This window comes from Cyclopterus lumpus, chromosome 5 (genome assembly GCF_009769545.1).
Source record: "Cyclopterus lumpus isolate fCycLum1 chromosome 5, fCycLum1.pri, whole genome shotgun sequence".
NCBI lineage: Eukaryota > Metazoa > Chordata > Actinopteri > Perciformes > Cyclopteridae > Cyclopterus > Cyclopterus lumpus.
In genome coordinates this window covers 21,502,876-21,524,811 of record NC_046970.1, presented here as the reverse complement: position 1 = coordinate 21,524,811, position 21,936 = coordinate 21,502,876, and the positions used below count along the sequence as shown (strand labels likewise).

The following is a 21,936-nucleotide window of genomic DNA, read 5'->3' as shown; positions in this document are numbered from 1 at the left end:
TTAATTATACTTCCAGATTTAGCTTCTCCCAATTGTTTTAATTGAGGACTTACCATCTTTAACTGTGTTTTGTTTCCAGTGGTGGAATGTAACTAAGCTTTACTAAGTACTGTGCTTCAGTACATTTTTGTGGTTTCCTGTTATGCTACTTCATACTTTTACTCCACTAATTCAGAAGGAAATGTTGCATTTCTAGTTACTTTGCAGATTCTGATTAATACAAAAGGAAATCAACTAATAAAGTATGATTTATTATTATACCCAGCAGTATTAAATTATCTCCAACTTTACCAGCTGTAACATTAAAGTGATGTACACATAATGCATCAGTATTTATAATGTGATTATATAATAAACATGATTCTGGACCATTATGCATGATACGTACTTTTGCTTTTGGTACTTCCAAACATTTGATACTTCTAAACATTTGGATACTTCTAAATATTTTGATACTTCTAAATCCAAGTAACATTTATCATTTTTACTTGTAACAAAGTAGATTTGTTGTAGTGCTACTTCTACTTTAGTAAAATATCTGAGTACTTCTTCCACCATTGGTTCTCAAAGTTTCCTCTTTGTACAAAAAGTGTAATAAAATCACACTTATTTTTAATGCAAAGGAAACTACGCTTATAATAAGCATACGTTCCTGTGTATTACACACATAACCAAAATAGAGTGCTGAGATGTGAATAATACACACATTATGGAAACAAGTTTCACATTTATATAACAGAAACTACCCTAAAAGCAGCAAGACTGATGATGTTTCCATTTTTGGCTGAATGACCGAGTCCCTTGAGAGCCCTTGTGCACAATACTGCTGTCAAATCCTTGTGTGCAGACACACACACACACGCACACACACACACACACAATCACACACAATACTGCCCGCCTACTCCCCAGTCCCACCACTTCCTCCACAGCTCTCACATTTGTGCAGTTCTTTCACGCTCATCACATATTCAACGTCTCACCATCACAGGAAGATCACACTTGCTCACTTAAACGAAGGGAACCAGCCACAGAATTTAATACCAGTCGGTGGATTATAAATAGATCCCCCCTCCTACATCTCTTTTTGCTGCTTTTTTTTGTTTGTTTGTTTCAGACAAGAAGAAAAAAAAAAACTTTTCGAAAGTCCTTTGGACCAAATTACAGCTGCATGCGGAGGCCAGCAGCTTTGGGAGCGATGTCGTCTCTACTTTCTCACAACAAAGATCAACCACGCATCCGAAAGTCGCTCTCGGACTCTTCTCCAACTTCATCCACTGCCACCACCAAGAGCCAGAGGGTAAGGCCGGACTGTCTTTAATCTCTCCAGTGTCTGTTTGGTTAGAGGAAATACCACGGCTGACATGATGCAAACACTAACATTCAAGTTCATTCCCTGTCAAACACACGTCTCTAACGAGCCACAGAGGTATTCCTGTGTGTTTGTCTGCTCGGACCTACAACAACATTGTTTACGTGCGACAGCTGTTGGAATGCAACTAAAGGTTGTTCTAATGTCCTCCGATCCGCTTTGCACTGTCTACGGCACTATTATTATTGCAATATTATTGCAATTATTGCAATTATTGCATTTATATTGTGCTGCAATCGAGAAAAAGTATGTAGAAGGAGAATTTCTCAAGGGATGGCGTAGTCGGTGACTTTTAAAGCTCAAAATATCCTTTAACGCATTTATTTGTGTGCTATAATTGACAATTCATCATATTCAGTTACAGGTGGTGTTTTTTTTTCCATTTTTCAGATTTATCAGTGTAATATTTATAAAATCATGCACTATACTTGCTGGTTAGAATGGCACATGTTCTTTATTGAACTTTTAACTTTACAAACATGTTAATTGGTTTTGATTATAAAAGTTGTTTTTCGAGATTTTTTGGGGGGCATATGCCTTGAATCCTATTAGTGTAACAGGGGCATTGTGGGGCATTATGTTACATGGTACGCATCTTGGACCCCTAAGCCACCCCACAATAAAGATTGATCCCTTCTAACCCTTTGACATGCTGCTAATGGCTCGTAATGACTCACATAACGCGCAAAACTAAGTTGCCTCTTGATGTACATGAGCGCGGAGGAACAAAACTTGTAAGTGAAACCAAAGGAAAGTTGTAACGAGCTGTTGGTCTTATCTGTAGAATCCACTTGAGAAAGATTAATGGAGAGACACAGAGAGAGGGATACAGGAAGAGAGAGAGAGAGAGAGAGAGAGCACGGGGTGAAAGACAGGATGACGGAGACCAGAGAGGAGGAGGCGGGAGAGAGCGCTGAGGACTGGCTTGTGGGAACTCAGACTCAGTATTTATGGATGTTTATCTCTCTGCTAGTCCTACGGGAAGCTCACATTTTCCACTTGGGAATAGCTGGTCAGCAAGCAAGAAGTTCCTCTATGGCTGGGGGGACAGCTTAGTGACAGAGTCCTCTCACATACACGGGACACAAAAGCCCGTGTTTCCATCAGCATCTGTTTATAAGTGCTGTCGCCTAATCTAAACCAGAGCCTTTTCCAAGTGTGCACACTGTATATCATTAATTGCCGTTTACCGAGCAGATCCAAGTGTCCAGAGAGAGTCTTAAAGGAGCTGACATCAGAGTCTGGGGAAGATCCAGAGATCTTGTAAATGTCTGAGCGGGGCCATATCACTGTTTACGCACAGTGTCTGTCACTGAAAGCCCTGTTCCTCTTTAAAGGAATCCTCTCGCCAGCGCCAGGATTTAGTTAGATGTGTAACTGGTCACCGGTCTGCTTTTCGCCTGAGGTTATGTGACTGTCACAATAAGGCCCTGTGTTTAAAATAATAAGACTACAATGCATAAAGGAACTTCATGTAGTGTCTTAGCAGTTGTGTCAGCAGCAATAAGTAATTCAGTGCATCATTTATTCTGATATATGCTGATGTAAAATCGCTGCAGGCTGGATAATGACCTCTTCTAAGGTAATACATATTGATTTTTTTTAAAAACTGTAAGAGCGAGTCATATCAGCTTTTTTTCATATGATTAATATGAGCGCATTTAAAGATGGAGAGGATGGGGTCCAGCAGGTTCAGAGAGTATATACGGCAATTTAATATCCTAATGACATTTTATCTTCTATGTAAAGCGCTTTGAATTGCATTGTTGTTGAAAAAAAAAGGGCTTGTGTACAGTAATGGTAGCAGCAGTGAGGCTTTACTAATGCAGCGCTTATGGTCATTTCTCACATCAGCATACCAACATGCTCACAATGACGCTAACAAGCTGACGCTAATTAGTACCAAATGCAAAGGACAGTTGTGTTGATTCGCAAGTCATTTTGCAGGTATTTGGACATAAAGCATAACGTATTGGACAGAGCGGCTCCATTGTCTGCTTTAGTAGACATTACTCTAGTATATCTCAGCAGTTATAGTTAGTAGTAATAGTTGTTTGCTATTGAATGTTATATATTGTTACTTTAAGTCAAATAGGATGCATTACATCACAATCCATCCAGAAGTTGAGAGTTTTCCGTCTCGACCAAAGTGGCGGACCGGTCGACAGAACAACATTGACATCCATAGAGTCAGAATGAAATAGAATAACGGAATAATTAGTAATTAGCAACCCTGGCTCATACAAAATGACCTTAAGACTGAACCGTCTTACGGCCGCAGTGGTTAATGTTGTAAACAGAAACAAAAAGGAAAACACAGACGCTACAAAACTTTGTTAGGTTTAGGCAACAAAACTACAGAACAACATTTGACTTGAATTACTTTGAAATTCAAACTAAACTAAACAAAAATGACACAAACGTATTTGTCTCTGTTAGGAAGTAAAACTACTACTTGGTTAAGTTTAAGCAACAGTATATTTTGGTTAGTCTCTTGGTGGAACCTTTATGATTTTAAAGCTTTCCACCAACCGGACCTGCCTCTCCATGCGGACTTCTACAGACTCATTTGAAAAAATTTTAATAATAAAAAAAAAAAGAAGAATCCTTCACAAAGCACATGATATGATATATGTAACCGTAAATCAGCAGAGTCAGCAGATGAAATCCAAATTGAAACCCAATGGCACTCTCTGCCATCACCATCATCAAAAGCACTAAATAAGGAAATATGTTGCGAAAGAATATTGTTTGATGTTTTTCCACGGTGGCTCAACACCTTATTAAGACACTTTATGTGACTTTAAGTCGTCAACTATCTGTATCTGCATTTTATTTATCTATCACTCCTACTGGCGATGTAGGAACTAAACCTTTGTCCCTTGTCGTCATCAAGCTACAATTTCTCAGTTTTTTATTGTCGAGCTGTTGTTCTTCTCTCCCGAGTGGAAACCTCTCACGAAGGAAACCGTATAACCCTTCGAACTTCAGCAGGCAATAATGAAGACATTGTGAAAGCCACCGCCAGAACTATTACCTTTTTTGGATGTGTTTAGTTATCTCTGCTTGTCAGTTTATTTCAGAGATCACTTCCTCTCTCCTTCTTTGACTCGGCTCGGTATTTCAGACCGCCATAAACCTTTTCTTGGAAAACTAAAAAAAAAGAACTAAAAAAAAAAGAAAGTCTTTCATGGGGAATTCCTGCATGGTAATGTCACTTCAAAGAGCCACTGAGCTTGGCTTTCTAGATCTATTGATAACGAATGGACTTGCTGACATTGTACATAAGATATGTCCTGTGCGCATTGCAACGTTACGCAGAGGAAATGATCGACTCGGTACAAATGACGACCTCGTTTGTCAAGCTGTGTGACGTCGTTACTCGTGCAGTAATGAGCATCCTGAAGACTGGCCACGACTTGTTTATGCCATTGTAACGTTTAAATGTGGGACTAAGCTTAAACCTTTGGTGAGATAATCAGAAAGGTCCTTAGAAAAAGGACATCATTTTGGTCAGATAGGCGGTTCTAAAACGTTTCTCCTCTCTTTCAGCACGAGAGACTGTCGAGGTAAGCAACTCTAATTCACTCCATAAATATACAGAAGACATTTAATATCACCAGAGAGACAGACAGAAGTACAAAACAGGATCGCTCAATGACTGCAACTGAGCTCAACCTCAGTGTTGATGAATAGTCCATAATACCTCTCATCTGTTTTCAGACTGAGCTCGTCTGGATCCTCGGACGTCTCCAACGACACGTCAACAAACCACGCCGAGTCCTACTTCCTGCGGCGAGAGAACAGGCTGTCTGCGAGGAAACGGGCAGAAGAGGAAGCTGCAAACAACGACTATAAGAAGGCAGGTGATGCTTGTTGCATGTTGATGAAACTCGAGAGGGACTGTTGTTTTCATGCTGAACTAACAAAGGAACTACATGGATGGGGACATTTGACAATCAATGAACTCGCTTCAGGAATCTGCCTTTGAACTCAACCGGTGGTTTTCGGACTGTCGTCACGGTGTAAATACACGACAAGACGGCCGAGCTTTAGTGGAACATCTAGAGGATGTTGCACCACCGACCAAGAGATTTCAAAATAAACGTACACAACAAAATGTTGCATCAACAGTAGAGCAGAAACAACTTGTCATTTAATCAGCTGGTCCACAGAAAATAACATTGCATGAAGTTCTGTGAATGATCATGTATTGTTGTCCTTGATTAAGCAACGATTCCTGATATATTCCAATTTCTCAAATGTTAATTCAATATCTTTGGGGTTTTCTGAATGTTGGCATTTTTCACAATATTCTGACGTTTTATAGACTTAAGGATTCATTTGTAAAATAGAATCTCATCAACACAGTCGGGGACCCCCACTAACTCGGACTATCACAAACATTTACATATCCCTGCACAACACTTCACTTCACTTTATTGCATCTATCTACTATGTTGTCACTATGTTTATTGTAATGCACCAATCCCCAAGCCAAATTCCTTGTATGTGCAAACATACTTGGCAATAAACTGAAATTCTGATTCTGATCTGCAGCTTAATGAACTAAGAAGTTGTTGTTGCTGGAAGCTCATATCAGTGAGTAAAGAAAGTGACTGTTAAAAACAGGGCCGAGAGTCTACAGCCACACTAGAGGCTCTTTGATGCTGCATCACAATGATGCTCCCAATGGCAATGCTAACATGGCAATGCTAACATGACAATGCTAACATGACAATGCAAACATATGGATACATGTTTACCCAGCTCAACATCAGCTGAGACTGATGACAATGACAAAAAGGCAACGCGTCACCAAAACCAATTGTACAAATGTGAACCTCTGATGGAAATGGTGGATATCTGTGCACATTTTACAGAAGACAATGTTTAATACGGATCAAAAATCATTAGTTGCGTATTAACTCCCGCGCAAATGGTCACTTCGGCTGTTGACACCAATGTTTGTTAGTCTGTGCGCTGTGAAAGCAATCAAACGCTCCCCTTTTTGCTAACTAGATCATATTTTGTAGATGTATGAAAAGGCACTGGCCACCAATCAAAGGCTGAAGTCCAGGCTGGAAACAAGTAAACAGGAACTGGCCATGATTCAGGACCAGCTGCAAAGAGCACAGGTACGGTACACGTAGTTCAGGTGCCCGATCCAGACTCACGAGAGGGAAGGAAGGAACTGATGGAAACCTGAAAATGAAGCTGAAAGTTTCTGCAAGTCACCATTCAGAGTATTCTTGTCAGCGCACAAAGAAATGTCTCTCATACGTTCTCATGTTTATATGAATGCTGTAATGGGGGAGAAATGTGACATGACAGATAGCAGTTATACAAGGAGGCTGCAATTTTGGAACAATAACAGGGAGAGTTTCTGTGTGCAAACTGTGGTTATATTGGATATACATTAGACACTTGTGCTCACCGTTATGAAAATAATCGTACAGCTTCAAGGCTTTGTGCTGTAATCGTTTCGTAATAACCTTTCATTTATGCAGAAGGATTGTGGCTTCAACAGGCTTGAGACAGAAAAAAAGGTCTGAATTCAGGATTATACAAATATTTATAAACATTTACAGTTTTTATTCAAAGTGTGGGTCCTGATTTATAATGTTAATTACTTTTTTGAATGTTCTTCTTTATAGGAAAGTCGGAGTCTACAAAAGAGGATATCAGATATGGAAGAACAGTTGAAGGTAATTTAGATATTCTACAAATTAGTTTTTTATTTGTTATTTACATTAAAATCCACTTGTTTTTTCACATTCAATCTCCATTTAAAATCATCAATAGTTCACAATATTGCAGAACCCCTTACACGGGAGAAAGTAAAGCTCATTTGACGCGAGGAAAACAACGAACAATCAAATCCAACCCGTGTAAAGTGTCTGTGGGACGTTAGCTGCTCTGTCTGCGGTGGTTTTAGCTGACATCATTTGTCACCATTATGCTCCGCCGGCTGTGGAATGTGTGAGCCTTTCTGACACTGCAGCGAGCGACCCGTCAGTATCAGATGTCTGCTGTGTGTTGCCCAAGAGGATGCAAACAGAAACCTCTTGTTATCTGTGAATAAGAGGTCTAAACAAACACGGGATGCTGGTTGGAAAATAGATATCCACAACAGAGAAGCACAGTGTATTTAGATGAGCAAAGATTGTTCCAGTTGTGTCAGTCGCTGGATGCGACGGTGTTGAAAGAGTATGTGTGTGTTTGTGTGTACGCGATCGGATTTGTTCTAAACTGAACCAGATTTATTCAGACTAGATTGCACTTTTCGTGTGAAGCTATCGTCCCTTCTGGTTTAGTCCTTCTGGATTTAGTTAAAGGCTAAATGAGGCTTCATCAGTCTGAGTTAGACAAACTGAGTTGGTCTTCCAAAGTTACAAAAGTCTGTTTTCTCCAATCATTCATCTCTCCAATGCAAAAATACAACAACAACAACAACAACAAAAGCATTGCTCCTGGAAACACAGAAAGGGTGTTTTGTACGAAAAAAAGACACTAACTTTGGAAAATACCCACTTGAGTTCTTCTGAAAAGAATACATTATTTTATAGTTTATGGCCCAAAATGTTGATGTAGTGGAGGCAGAAACCCGTGTGTTAATCAAAACCAGCATTTGGTGCATGGCATATGAAAATACTACCAAAATATGGATTGACTTTAATACTTAAAGTAAGACTTAATTCATATGGCAACAATTCACATGCAGCATGTGAGGTAGACCTGCACTCTATTCAAAGGCAAACTATGCAGGAATTGTCACTTCCTGTTTGTTTAATGTTTTCTTTTTTCTTATATATGTTCCACCCGGCACAATAAGCCCTCCAGGTTATGAGCAACATGTAATTTCACATCTGTGTCCATTGTCTCGTGCTCTTTCTTCAGGTCAAAGGAGAGCTGAAGGTGGAAAACCAGAGGCTGAAGGACGAGAATGGAGCTTTAATCCGGGTCATCACTAAACTGTCCAAGTGATGAAAGGCAGCAGGAAAGACGAGAAGAAGAGGGACGCATACCAAAAGCCATCTCTATCCCTGCATTCTTCTCACATTCATCCGATCCTCTGACAGAATGTATGTTCGAATAGTTTTGTAATGTTGGAAACTAACATTTGCAGGGATTAAGACACATTTTACATCAGATGTTAAAGCGTCACGTTACCGTACTGTATCTAACGTAGTAGCACATTCCTCGACAGAAAATATATTAAATTAAAGTTCATATTGTATACCCGTAACATATTTCTACATAAAGGCGAATGCCAACACGACCACTTCATGTGTTTTTCTCTCTTCTGTGTTTGCATGAACACACTTTCCAGGAGTAAAGCATTCATACAATTGCGTAATCATGTCAACAAGATACCCACATACATATATGGACAAAATATTGCAGGTATTTCCACGTGGGTATTACCATGGAAACTGCTTCTTTTTTTTTTTCCATTCCATATGCAGACCTTGAAAATTAGCTGTGAGGTATCAGGGACAGCGGATGATGGATGAGCTACATTTCTCAGGAGCGTGGGAGCGTCTAGTCTGATTCAAGAGCTTTACCTTGAAGTATGATGTCACAATGACAGGCTTTTCCTCTTTAACTACAATAAACTATTACATAATAATAATAAAAAAAGTCTCGCCGGTAAAAAAATATGAAGCCAGGAATGAAAATTCACAAAACAACTTGTACATGAAGTGTTCTGGAGCTTTCAGTATCTCCATGTGAGCAGATGGTGAGATAGCGAAAGGGAGATTGTTTTGTCAGCTGTAGTGTCCGAGATCAGAAGTGAATTTTGAACACAGCTGCATCTATTGCCTCCGCGCGGCTCTCAACATGGCGGCAGCTGAGCTGATGGCGAGCAGCTAACGGCGCTAACAGCACAAAGTGCCGTCAACGTTAGCTAACCGGTGGGCCTCAGCAGAGAGACGTGCATATAAAAGGTGCACGCTGCCGATCTGGCGTTGTCTATAAAGCACAGTAAAGCTTGAATGACACACACACACAGAGAGATGACTTCATTTTCTGCCGAGCTAGACGTTCCTCCACTATATCTTGACAGAGCTAATAGTTGTTTGCTGCTGTATTAAGGCTCTGAAACACGAATAGAGAACCTGTAAACTCAACAAATGAGACGTTCTGATGGAGATCATGTTATGTGACCCAAAGCTCCAGAACAACTACCGTTTCAAGACAGTTTGAATACATTATTAAAACATCCGAATATAATAAAGGGAATTCTCTTTTATGTGGGAATTTCCCTTAAATTGAGTTTGATCGTAACAAATGAAAACTCGTGAATGCTTTAGAAGCACCACTCTGGACAATAATTTATCTTCTAAATTACATCCAGAAGATTAAATGAGCCTCATTTATGTTCTTACATTCACGGGACCCCTTGCCAGAATGAGATTTTATTGTCATGTCTGGTTATTATTAGTTTAGATTATAATATAGCATTAATAATTTGAAGAACCCTCAAATGAGTCTCGAAAGTGTGTTTGCTAATTTTTTTAGGGATTATAAAATGTCATGCATAATATCTTAAACTCAGAGAAGTGGCTCCTCAACACCCTTCGAGGTATTTTTCTTATGCTGCATATGCTGCCACCCACTGACCAAAAGGGGAAAACGTACCCTCTGATCCATTTACACACCACACAGGACGAGTCTACTTAAAATGCCTTTATTTCCTATGGTTACATTTTCACAACACACAGACATGTCCTGACCACATCCCATATTTTGGATTTCCTTGAGTAATTCAGTTCTACATAGAGCGACATATGAATACAAGTTGTGTGGTCTTTTTGTTCCCTTTTTGTTTGAGTTTTTTTTTGCTGCAAAACATGGATTTTGTATGGAAATAAATCATGCAGATCACACAAAAGGCACAACTATTGACACACCTCTACAACAAGACAAAAACAAGAGTCAAGAGAGACGTCCAAGCGTTTGCCCTTTGTCTCCGTTGCTGGGAAAGTGAATGCCTGACGGAGGAGGTCGGATGGCGATCAGGTCTTTGGGTATCTGTATCTGTGGCTGTGTTCGCATAAGAGGACTAAAGAGGAACCGTTATTAAAGCAGCAGGTTGGCAGTATTGCATTGCGAATGATGTTCTGCTCAGTTTGGGTCTGCTCTGTGCTTAGCTAGCCCGCGAGACCCAGGAAGACGGGGATTCTGTTGCCTGCATTGCAGAAAGTGAGAGACTCATATAGTTCATTAACTGAACACCGATAAACAAATACGGGCTCTATTGGTCCTATGGCAAATACACGAAAATAGGAGATAGAATCTGATGGCAGCTCATATATATATATATATATATATATATATATATATATATATATATATATATATATATATATATATACATACGTAGATGAGAGTGAGTTTATTCAATGACCCCAGGAAAGGAAGACCTGGGACGCATTGTGGAAAAGAATAATGTAGCATATTGAATGGAGAATGTGTGTGCTTGCTGTGTGTATTTCTCTCAGCGCCTCAAACAAAGAGAGAAAGCTCTCATTACACTCTGGAAGATGGAGTGTCATGAAGATTACGATTGTTCATCTTCATGCACTTGTATGTTGTAAATGACGGTTTATCTACCGGTAAATGACAGTGACTCCAACTAAAAGAAAAGCACACAGGGTCCCCCCCACATTACAAACGCCATGGTAACACGCGGCATCAATATCTCGGAGCATGCGACAGTGACACGAAACCAGCTCATCCCATTGCAATCCATTAGTCAACCTGCGTGTTCACTCATGAAGGGACATTTGGAATTGAAAGATTATTGATTGCCAAATGACACGACTGGAGCTCCTCTGCATCAATAATATGCAGCACTGATATTTCACATGAACTAATCCAGCGAAACGATAGTAATATTGAAAAAGAAAATGTAATAAACTACAGTGACATCAAAAATAAAGGTATTGTTTAGTTTATCAGCAAATTGCTGACTCATTTCATATGGTAAAACGTATAATTAGAGAGGATAGCAGGTTTATTTGAATAGCAATAAGATGTGAGGGTACAGTTTAATGACGTATGGATGGAAAAATGGGCGACAAGTCAATTAAGTCATCCAATGCGTCTACATTTAATACACTTTAATAGACTTGACACCCATCTGGCAGGAGTAGATGAAGGAAACACTTACGGTACACTGAGATAGAAAATCGAGGAGCCGGCAAATATTCTCCTTTTTTGAAATATATACAGTTTACTGGTCAGCGACCAACACATACTGTATATCAAGTGCAAGCAGAAATGAATAATAATTACATAACGTATAGCCCGAGCATATCGTGACATATCGTATGTATCACAGAGGACAGACGGTGACAGACAACCAGACAACCAGACAACCATGCAGTATTAATATTAACGAAGCGGAGACACAAAGCAACCCTGCTTCTGTCCCGGGCGTTAAAGGGAGCCTGTGAACCCTGACATGGATTATTCAGACATACATTCAGTCCCATTCAGCAAAAATACATACTCTTTTCAGTCAGTGCATACTCTTTTTTTTTTTTTTTTCTTTTTTTTTTTTACTCCGTTTTATTATCAAAAGTGACACAGAACACAAACACACATACACATTATAATTATGGTTCCTCTTTAAAACATGCTACTATTTACATCATCTTGTGAGTACATGCTGTAGCATATTAACAGATTTGCGCAATGCATAATGTCAACATTAGGGAGGAATAGTACTGTGCATGGACCAGTCAGTGTGCTGCTGTTCACCCTCCTGCAGAATTATTGTTATTTTGTTTTTACTTCTGGAGGCTATATATGGCCTCCTGTAGAAGCAAGAAAGGCTGAATACCTCATTGCAAAATGTAATGACTAATAATCCTTAACATTGAAATTTATATACCACTGAGATTAGACAATTTACATTTTTCACTTTGAAAATCATCTTTGAATTCATACGGTTTGAAATTCCCTCTTTGACGTAGATTGTTTTACTTTTCATTCTCACAAATTCTGATAGAAAATAGTTAAAGTATGTTTATCGTATAATCTCTAATCTGATCTTCTCTTTGGTTGATTGTATTACTGGCAAAATGAGACTAAGTTCCCCTCTAAATGCCAGTTCTTTTGAAATGATATCAACAGTATTAATAATATAAATGTGTTACAATATCTTTTTTTAATCAAGATGTTCTTAGTTTTTCTACTTTTACCACTTGAACAGATGCTTGATGATCATTTTCTAATGCTCACTTAAACTATCAGGTTTTTGTGACCAAAATATACTGAAGATCGTCATAACACATATTTATAATTGGTTGGTCTTCATTTCACTCCCAGATGTCAACATGGGGATTTATTCCTTTTTGTTTAATTTTATCAAATAATAATTTCCTTCAGTTTTCAGTTTGTCCTCGTTGGTCGAAACGTTTAAGATTTCGAGGCGTCTGAATGAGCTTGACTTGAATCTTAAGATCAAAGATGAGCAATTGAAATTGAGCAATTTGATTTTAGTTTAATGTGACTTTATTTTGTGAATTGAACGCGAAAAGAAATCTATTAGTCTTTGAAATTTCAATGCGGGGGGAGCATTGAAATAAGTTTTTCCAAGTAAAACATGTCAATGCTATAAATTCAGTGGTATGAACAGTATTCAGTAGGATTCAAACTTGAACTCAAACTGATAATATTTAAATCCATAAGGTCTTTTTCTTCTCGTAACTGCGTCATGTCGCAGCACTTTGGCTCCAGGTTTACAAAGCGTGAGCGAGCGATCTAAACAACATGAAATACTGCGAGGCATGATACATGCTAGATTCTGCAGCTGTATTTGGTTCAAGCAACAACAAAAAAAATGGTCAAGATATGTTTATTGTATTATATGTTTTTGACCTGTTGAGATGTATACAAACCGGCTGTTTTGTACTTTGATTTCTCGCTCTCCTAAAAAGTGCAGCTACATCTTATATTTCAAATTCTCTATAAAAAAACATCTCGTCTCCTGTTGTTTCTCCAGAAACTTTGAAAGTATGGAAGTGTACTGCAGTATGTTTTCTAAGCTACAACATTCGTCAAAGAAAGACATGTAGTCCGTTAAGTGGGTATCAAAACAAAACTTAAAAAATAGGTTCGATGGCACTGTTTTAAGGAAGCAAGAGCAGAATCTAAAAGAAGCATATAGTCATGATTGGTTTGAACATGATTGATAAGCCTTCCTCGTAGCCTTACTTTGTCCACAGATAAGTAAGGTTTTACATCCAAGTGGTCAACACAGCTCAAGACAGATTCCAGATGGCACATTCACAGTGTCCCTGACGACTTTTGAATGACTTTCAAAAGTTTCTCTTTAAAATAAAAAAAGAAAATGATGCTTACTGTATTTGTCAAAGTGTCACGTCGGGGAAAAGGCACCCTTGTATTCCTGTCCTACATCAGATCTGCGTGAGGACGCAGACGTGCGTGTTGAACCTAAATGCATAGATGCGCCTTCATGGCAACACGAAAACCAGCAACTTAAAATCAACTATTCCAAAACGGTGTTCTACTGAGCTGATTGAAAACGAAGACAATCATTTATGCAGATTTATCTTGAAAATATATATATATTGCAACATGGATCGTTGCATTCGGTGAACTTGACCTCATTCGTTCTCAATTAAATATTTTTGCATTAATAGACTTAAACAGACTCTATGCAGGAAATAACCCAATACTACAGTACTTTCTATTGCAAGTTATAGCACACTTATTAGCAAGATACAATACTGGGCGTGGTGTATGCAGAGCAGCGGGGAGGTTAGGAAAGCATGCCCTATAAACTAAAGCTTTATTTCCAGCATTGTCTTTACCAAGACTTTCCTTCAGTGTCAGCACCCTAGGAATCAGTTTCTAAGTCGACAGTCGATCATTCATGAACCAGTCACTCGATAACTCAACGCCACTCTTCCCCAGCAAACACCAATGTGTGAAATGTGAAGCTTAAAAAGAGTTTGTTTTCGACTTAACCGTGAATGAGCGGATATTTCTAAGATGTCTCTTTTTTTGCTGAGCGGGTTTCTTGACGAGTAGTCACGTGTTAAGTCATGGGTTTCATGCAAAGTAGGGCCGGGGGAGGGGGGGGTTGATTTCTGAGTTAGTGCATTAGCTGGTCGGTGGAGCACGTTACTTCTTTGCATTCAAGGATGCCAGCTGACCATCTATATCCTCCTCTGGCTGCAATGGATGCCACTGGGCAATGGGGCGGCGCGGATTGGTCAGCATGTCGGACCAGTGCTTCAGGCCGAGCCCGCTGGCCTTACTGCCCACGAAGATCTTTCCAATGGCGTCGTTCTTACCGATCTTGTCATAATCAAACACTGTGACCGCCACTAAGATTTTCTACGAGGGGAACAAGAGAGAATGTGTCACTCAAATATGCTTGGAAATGACTTTCAAAGTGAAGAAACAACACTTTGCTTTGCTCCCATATATATATATATATAATTATTTTTTTTAACTTACTGCTAAAGGAGAATATTGTGGTTTGACTTGCACCGTACCTGCATCTGTTCCAGAGGGATTTCAAAGCTGAAGGATTCATTGTAGTAAGGGTTTAGGGTGTTCTTCTTCACTGTAGTCTTCTTTTTCTTCAGACGCTTACCCCCCTGCAGAAGCTGGATCTTCACATAAGGATCTGCAAAGGGCATCAATATGATCCGCAATAAAAAAAATGAAAAAATAAAGTTATTGTAATGTCATAGTACCTGTTGAAATTCTCTTCGCAGGACGGTATAATGAGCCTACTAGATCTAGTTCTGGTAGCAACTCGTCAAATACCATTGACGGTCCAAAATGTTTAAAATGTTCAGTAATCTCTTCAAATGTATTTATTGTTACATCACGTGTTTTGAAATATAATTCAAAACTACGGTCACAGACGAACACAAATCAAAGTCTAAACTGTTTCCCACAGTCGCGATCCCAGAAATCTCTTTTCCGTTTAATCGATTGGAACTTTTCTCTACCAGATAATCCACAGGCGTCCATCTTCTTCAGGTTCTTCGCCTCCAGGATGCAGACGGTGAGTTTACCGGCGGTGGGGACGTAACGCAGCGAGATGCAGATGTCTCCGAGTTTCTCCGGCTGATCGGGCAGCACAGAGGGAAGAGACAGAAAGGACACGAGCTCAACATCCGACAACAGCGAAACCGTTAAGAACGTGATGACGGACGGATATGAAACTGACGGTCTCGTAGCCATTTCGTGGTAACGTTGACAAAATGCTCGCTTAATAGAACAGTTGTGCTCCAAAATGAGCCTCGCTGAATGAGATTTGTGGGTTTTCGATTTTTCGTCACTTATCCCAGTATCATAATAAAAAAACGTCACGTAATGTTGTCAAGACCAGATTGGAAAATGATTGGACTACTGTAAGAACAGCTGTTAATCAGTTCATCATCACAGTCTTCTCTAAAAGACACATTTCCAAAGTGTGTCGTTAACAGCACCTCCTCTTGATCGGCGCTGTCCAGGTCCCGCCACTCCTCGATGGGCCGCCCGAGGTCGATCGTGTTCATGGGAATCTTCACGTCTCCAATGACGTCATGTTTGGAAAATCGGTCGTAGTCATAAACAGACATCATCAGCGTCTTCCCCCCGAGCTCCTCGTAGGGCACCTGATTGACACAAAGTTTTATACCTTAATACCTCGAGGATTTCCCCCATGAGGGATCACACAGTTCTATTAGTGACTCTAAAAACAGGGTACAGTTGAAGAAAAGGTTCGTAGGAAGATACAGTAGAAGAAATAAGTTTCAGAAAGTCGACTCTAAATATTTATTTAATATGTTGAAGAGGAATTTTGAGAATTATTAACGTGGTCCAGTTTCCTCCAAAGGGAACTTACCAAGAGGGAAGCCACGTTGACCGGAGAAGATTGATTACAATATTAATACATGTGCATTGTGTTTTTCAGCTACTCCCAGTGAATGAGTGAATTCTCTAAAGCTGCCACGAAAATTGACCGAACAAAAAGTGGAAATTAAATCCAGATTGTCAGAGAGAAGACCAATTATTCAAATAACATCAAATGAATTGATTTCCGTGATATCATCTCAATATCTAAGAAAGATATTCGGAAAAGATGCTCCAGCTGACGGAACTTTCTTCAATGGAGATGAGGACAATTATGCACGCTACCATAAGTTGATGAGAAGAATCCGTCTAATGAGGACACTACGCATATTAATATTCTCCCTATTAATTGTTTGTGCACTCATTGAAAAGCGTGAATATTGTATAAACCTCGTATGTGTAATCTTATCTTTGTTTTTAGGTTCATTTTTTTGTGACATCTGCCTCTCGGGACTACAGATGAACAATCGCCTCTTGGCTAGAACATTTACATCAATGTTTTTTATTAATGTGCACTGTCCCTTATCAAATAAACCAAAGTAATCAGGTCCCTGAAATAAACCTTCCCACACTAAATGTGTCCGTGAGCGTCTCCTCAGCTGAGTCTGGGATAGAAAAGTCAGAATATGACGTTTTCTTTTTGGTTTTCTTTGCTGCTGCACATTTGCAGGCAGGCAGAGCACTGGAGTGAGACCCGGAGGCACTTGTAAAGTCTCTGCGGGCTTTATTAGCCAGAACAGGAAAGAGCAGCATGTACTGAAGGTTGCACAGACCAGTGTGAACACACACACACACACACACACACACACACGCAGAAACACACGATAGGGGACTGGAGGATCAGGGGGATAATTTGTACAGCTCTCTTTTATATAAAAAAAAGACAAACTTCCTCACTGTCAGCTATCGGCGTTTGTCTCGGATTCTCTCTCCTCTGCACTAAAGCGGCGGCGACCGGAAAGCAGGATGCACACCTGATCCGCAACGACTTCACTGTACAAGAATTACCTTGAATACAAATGTCTCATTGAAGACGGGGTTCAGCGTTTTCTTGTGGACCTTGGTGTCGTACTTCTTCTTCTTCTCGGGTAGGAGCTGGACTTTGACGTAAGGGTCCGAGGTTCCACCCGAGTCCATGGATATGAGGTCCGCAGCTTGAAGGATGCCGACTGTGAGCTGTGTGGAGGTAGAGGATGCAGGGGATGGGAGGAAAAAAAAATAAAATAAAAAATGTTGTAGGATCTTTCATTTGTGTCAGTGTCACTGCGGCAGAGATTTGTTACGTAACATCATCTGACAACTTAAGCGTCGCCATCAATCTACACACACTTCTTGCCCGACCGGAGACGTTTTGGAATGTCACACAACTGACACCGTGTGATTTGTCTCTCCCATGAGATCTGTGTATGTACGTTATCCTATTACCGGGACAGATGGAACATACACTTTTATTATTCTCGTCCTTGCTCTGTTTTTATCTTGACTTAATTTAAAGAATGTCCTCTTTGATTCAGCACTCAAGACTCATTAATTCACATCATACACGGCCAGTGTGTCCATATGCTGCGGAGGGCGTTACAGTAATGATGATAAAGTTACAGAATCTTTGACAAAGGCGTTCCCTTCCCCCGAAGTGAAAGATATTGCAAAACTATATAATATGTTTTATTTTTATTTGTTTGAGCATTATGGTTGCTCTGATTAGGTTTAATACAAAAAAAAGTTGTCCAGAATTGTTCAAGGATCAGACCGTGTAGGAGTAGTTTGACATTTTGGAAATAAGCTTTTTTGAGACGAGGAGATGGTCTGTTCCATTACAATATTATATCATAAACTTTAGAGGTGCAGATGGATTGTGTTACCGTTGGACAGAGCTAACAAACTGTTTCCTCCTGCTTCCAGTCTTTATGCTAAGCTAAGCTAACCAGCTGCTCGGTGTAACTTTATATTCAGCTTGCAGGCATCAATAGGTCACATGACGGCCCCTGATGTGAATAAACTTAATAAACTAAACTAATAGAGTAATACATCTCAAAACGGATCTGTTTATTTTCTTAAATGCTGAACTTTCAACACTGGAAACTTTTTCTGTAGATAGGATATGAAAAATATTCACTATAATACACCCTCTCAATCTTATCTGATTGTTCACGATGCTTTAAAAAGACTTGTTTTTCATGTGAAGCGTGACAATATGTGTAATGTATTCACACGTGACTACCACAGACCTTTGCATTTTCAAAGTCATAATCTATAGAATACTGCAGCTTCCCCAGCTTCTCTTCTTCCTTCTCCTCTTCCTCTTTCTCCTCCTCCGTCAGTCCGGTCTCCCCCTCGTCGTCATCCTCGTCGTCCTGGTGTATCTGTGGCGTGAAGGTGACAAGACGAAGCGGGGGGGGGGGGGGGGGGGGGGTTAATAAAGGTCACAGGGGTCGGCGACATGACCAACAAGGCTCCCTACAACAGCCAGCATGCCACAGACACTGGAGCTCCAGGAAGTGTTCACGTGGGAGATACATGTTCTGGTTACTGCTTACCTGCACAGCGCCTGATGATAATAACCAGGGAGTTATTATTTACAAGGTGAGAAACCCACAAATACATGTTTTTATATATACTGTATATATGTATTATTCAGCACACCTTGTCCTCTCAGTGTTTTGGGGATAAATTCCTTCACATGCTTGTGCAGTACACAGTGAAGGCTTTGCATGCTAGTTCCACTAAGTAGGGTGCAAACGTTTTCCAATGAAGTCAGTTGTTTGTGTAGCTCTCTTGTTGGAAAAAGGGCTTTGAGTTCATTAAATCTTTATATTAAAAAAAACCCCAAAAGGAACTAGCTCAAACCAGCGAATGCACGGCATAATAAAATAATAAAAGGACAATAAGACATAATATTCAGAGCAAGGAGCTGCCTTTAAAATAACCCACTGCATTGTTAAACCCTACATTTTTCTATATTTCAAGATAAAAAAATTCCACCAGCTCACCGTTATTATAATAAATATTTCAGGAGAGACATTTGAATAATGTATAGTCTTATTGCTGCACTGTAAGTGTTTTTTTTGTATTTAAATGAAAGCCTTATTGCCAAGGCGAGACCTTGACTTTTAAATGTCTTTTATTTTATTTTTTTCCGGCCATCCAGTGTATCCACATCCTCCTACCTCCTTGGGCATTATAATAAAAAAAGGACAGATTTGAGAGTAATTTCTATCTTCATGCAGTTTTATCATCACCGTTTCCATGTCTCCCAAACAACCAACCATGCCCTTTATCACATGCATCAGGTAACAGTGTTAAAAGTGTCTTGCATATCATCTCTTAGTCCAATACTTTCCATATTGGTGTGAGTCACAGTTACATTGTCGCAATAACAATGCATTAGATGGTTAGACTCTCCTCTCTGGGGTTTATGGAGCAGATCATAGCTTTCCATTGTTACATTCCGCAAGCTGACATAACAAACATTAACATTAACAAAAAAGTTGCAAAGGAAGCTACGACTTTCATTCCATGAAACCCCGTCCGCCCCTCCAACGTGAGCTATCCACCTACCGTAGAGCCGGAGTCCACCACAGTCAAGAAACACGAGGCACACACAAGACAGACACAAACGGGGGGGGGGAGAAGGAGAGCAGAGAGAGGAAGAGATTCAACTCACAAGACACCGAACACACTACAAGAAGAGAAAGCAGTCAACGCCACCACCACAGTTATGATGAGAAATGACACTGGCTTTAATTAGCTGTCAGTGGAGTTCAGGGCAATCGACGGTGATATTAGTTGATTAGTTCTCAAATAAATCATTGGCTTTTCTATTATTTATCCTCTGATTTACTGTACTTTGTTACAGAAATCGCTCAAAAATATATCTGCAGGGCCTTTATCCATGATCTCTAATTATAAAAATGAAGCTTTTTCTAAATTGCCAGAAGGAAAAAAGCACTACACTTCACGGCGCTCATTATTCTTTGCCGCCCGGCGACAAAGTGTGTCATTTTTCATCCACGTGGCCACAATGGAGTACGTCACACATTTGACGACCACACCAACAACATCAAATAAATGGAGGGGAAGAGAGCTCTCCTTGTGTCCTCTACAGCTTGGGCTACAACAGCTGCTGGTGAAAGATCAAATTTGGTTAGCTAGAGACATATTTAAACGAACAAGAATGCAGCAATATATTATGAAGATCAATGCAAACTGAGGCTAAACATCACCCATAATGCCCTGTTACCCTGACTGTTTTGGGCACGTGGGAAGAACAAGGCGTCATACCTCGCCCTGCATGTTCTTCATGTTGAAGCCATCCTTGCCCTTCTTCCCTTTCTTGTTCTTCTTCTTCTTGCAGCAGCACTTTTTGATTATGCAGAAGCAGCAGGTGAGGATGAGCAACGCGGCCACCACAGCAATGGCGATCAGAGCCCAAGGAGGTACTGTGGGTTTTCAAAGACAAGAGAGTCGAGGATTGAGATTGACTCGTCGGTTTGTCGTTTGTCAGAAAGGAAGTTCTATCTTTTTGACAAATAAAGAGCATTTTGAATCCAGGCAGGAAGCGGGGATGTTCCGCCGCATTACTTACAGGGGATTTTATCAATTTCATTCAAGAATTTGCTCTTGATCTCCTCAAACATGTCGTTCTTGCTGATCTCTGTGTTGTTGGAGCCGGAGGTGTCTGGCACCGAGGTGGAGATGAAAGCCTGGGTGGGAGCCATGGTCGCGGTGGTGGCACCGGTGGGACCGGTGGGATCGGCGGCCGCCACGGCCTCTGGCCTTCTGAACAAGTTGAACTTCATTATCGAAGACTAAGAGCAGCTTCCCTGAGGAACACAGATCAGACAGAGAGGGAAGATAAGGTACGCCCCCCCAAAAAATGTAGTGTCATGACCTCGCTCGTGAAATATGGAACAAAAGTGAATTAAATAGTACTCATAAGACGTTCAGGATACATTTAATGTTACAGAAGTTGACTGAGTTTCAAACACATTAATATGTCTTTGGCACTTCAGAGTTCCTTCTGGCTGAGTGGTACACTGGGAAAAGACAAGACTGATATTGAGTAAAAGGAAAAACATAAATGTAGTCCTGAAAAGATTTGTAAATTTTTTGATAAGAAAAACAATTTCTTCATCTATTCAAATGAAGAATTAGATGCCAAGTTAGATGCAAAATGTGATACTGCACCCATAGTTGCATTAGGCATGGCACTGGAAAGAGATGCGGTTAGCTTAGCTTAGCATAGAGACTGGAAATGGGGAAACGGCTATCATGCTGATGATATTCATTAAAGTGAGAAAATAATCTCCAATGCTCACTAGTTACATGCTGCAGCTATTTCTTGATGAACTGCAGTTCATCCATCTGTGCAGCGTCTATTGATGATAGCTCTGGTTGCCTGGCAACCCCACAGTGTTTAGTCGTTTGAGAGCCTTCAGGTGCATTCAGACAGAAAGCGGAACGAACGCATACAAAGATGTGAGGAGCGGGCAACTGAGGTGAAGGTGCATCGGTACCAGTACAAAATGTTTTTGACTTGAGCACAAACTACAGGTCAGCCCAGAGCTTTATGAATCGACTTCATGCACGCACAGAGAGAGACTAAAGGAAAAAGGAGAGACTCCAGGAAAACAACAGTGTTAGTGTGCACTCCCACGCACACCCGTAAG

General features: G+C 40.1%; 2 protein-coding genes across 5 annotated transcripts; one reads left to right on the top strand and one right to left on the bottom strand.

The window, feature by feature from the left end:
- Positions 1–818: 818 nt before the first annotated feature.
- Positions 819–8,657, top strand: LOC117730860 (protein phosphatase 1 regulatory subunit 12B-like). 4 transcript variants are annotated; one of them, XM_034532878.1, is made up of 7 exons: positions 819–1,300; positions 4,925–4,941; positions 5,096–5,234; positions 6,409–6,510; positions 6,883–6,921; positions 7,030–7,080; positions 8,273–8,657. In XM_034532878.1, the coding sequence occupies exons 1-7, from the start codon at positions 1,172–1,174 to the stop codon at positions 8,357–8,359; spliced, it is 564 nt and encodes a 187-aa protein (XP_034388769.1). In that variant the 5' UTR covers positions 819–1,171; the 3' UTR covers positions 8,360–8,657. The 4 variants fall into 4 exon arrangements, with proteins under 4 accessions (XP_034388769.1, XP_034388770.1, XP_034388768.1 ...); XM_034532877.1 differs by lacking the exon at positions 819–1,300 and adding an exon at positions 1,334–1,505; XM_034532880.1 differs by lacking the exon at positions 819–1,300 and adding an exon at positions 1,636–4,580.
- A 5,879-nt stretch (positions 8,658–14,536) lies between these two features.
- LOC117730981 (synaptotagmin-2-like) lies at positions 14,537–21,066 on the bottom strand. The gene is made up of 8 exons (XM_034533085.1): positions 20,853–21,066; positions 20,549–20,706; positions 18,496–18,630; positions 17,276–17,443; positions 15,862–16,029; positions 15,379–15,496; positions 14,914–15,047; positions 14,537–14,752 (listed from the first exon to the last, which is right to left on the bottom strand). The coding sequence occupies exons 1-8, from the start codon at positions 21,064–21,066 to the stop codon at positions 14,537–14,539; spliced, it is 1,311 nt and encodes a 436-aa protein (XP_034388976.1).
- Positions 21,067–21,936: the final 870 nt, after the last annotated feature.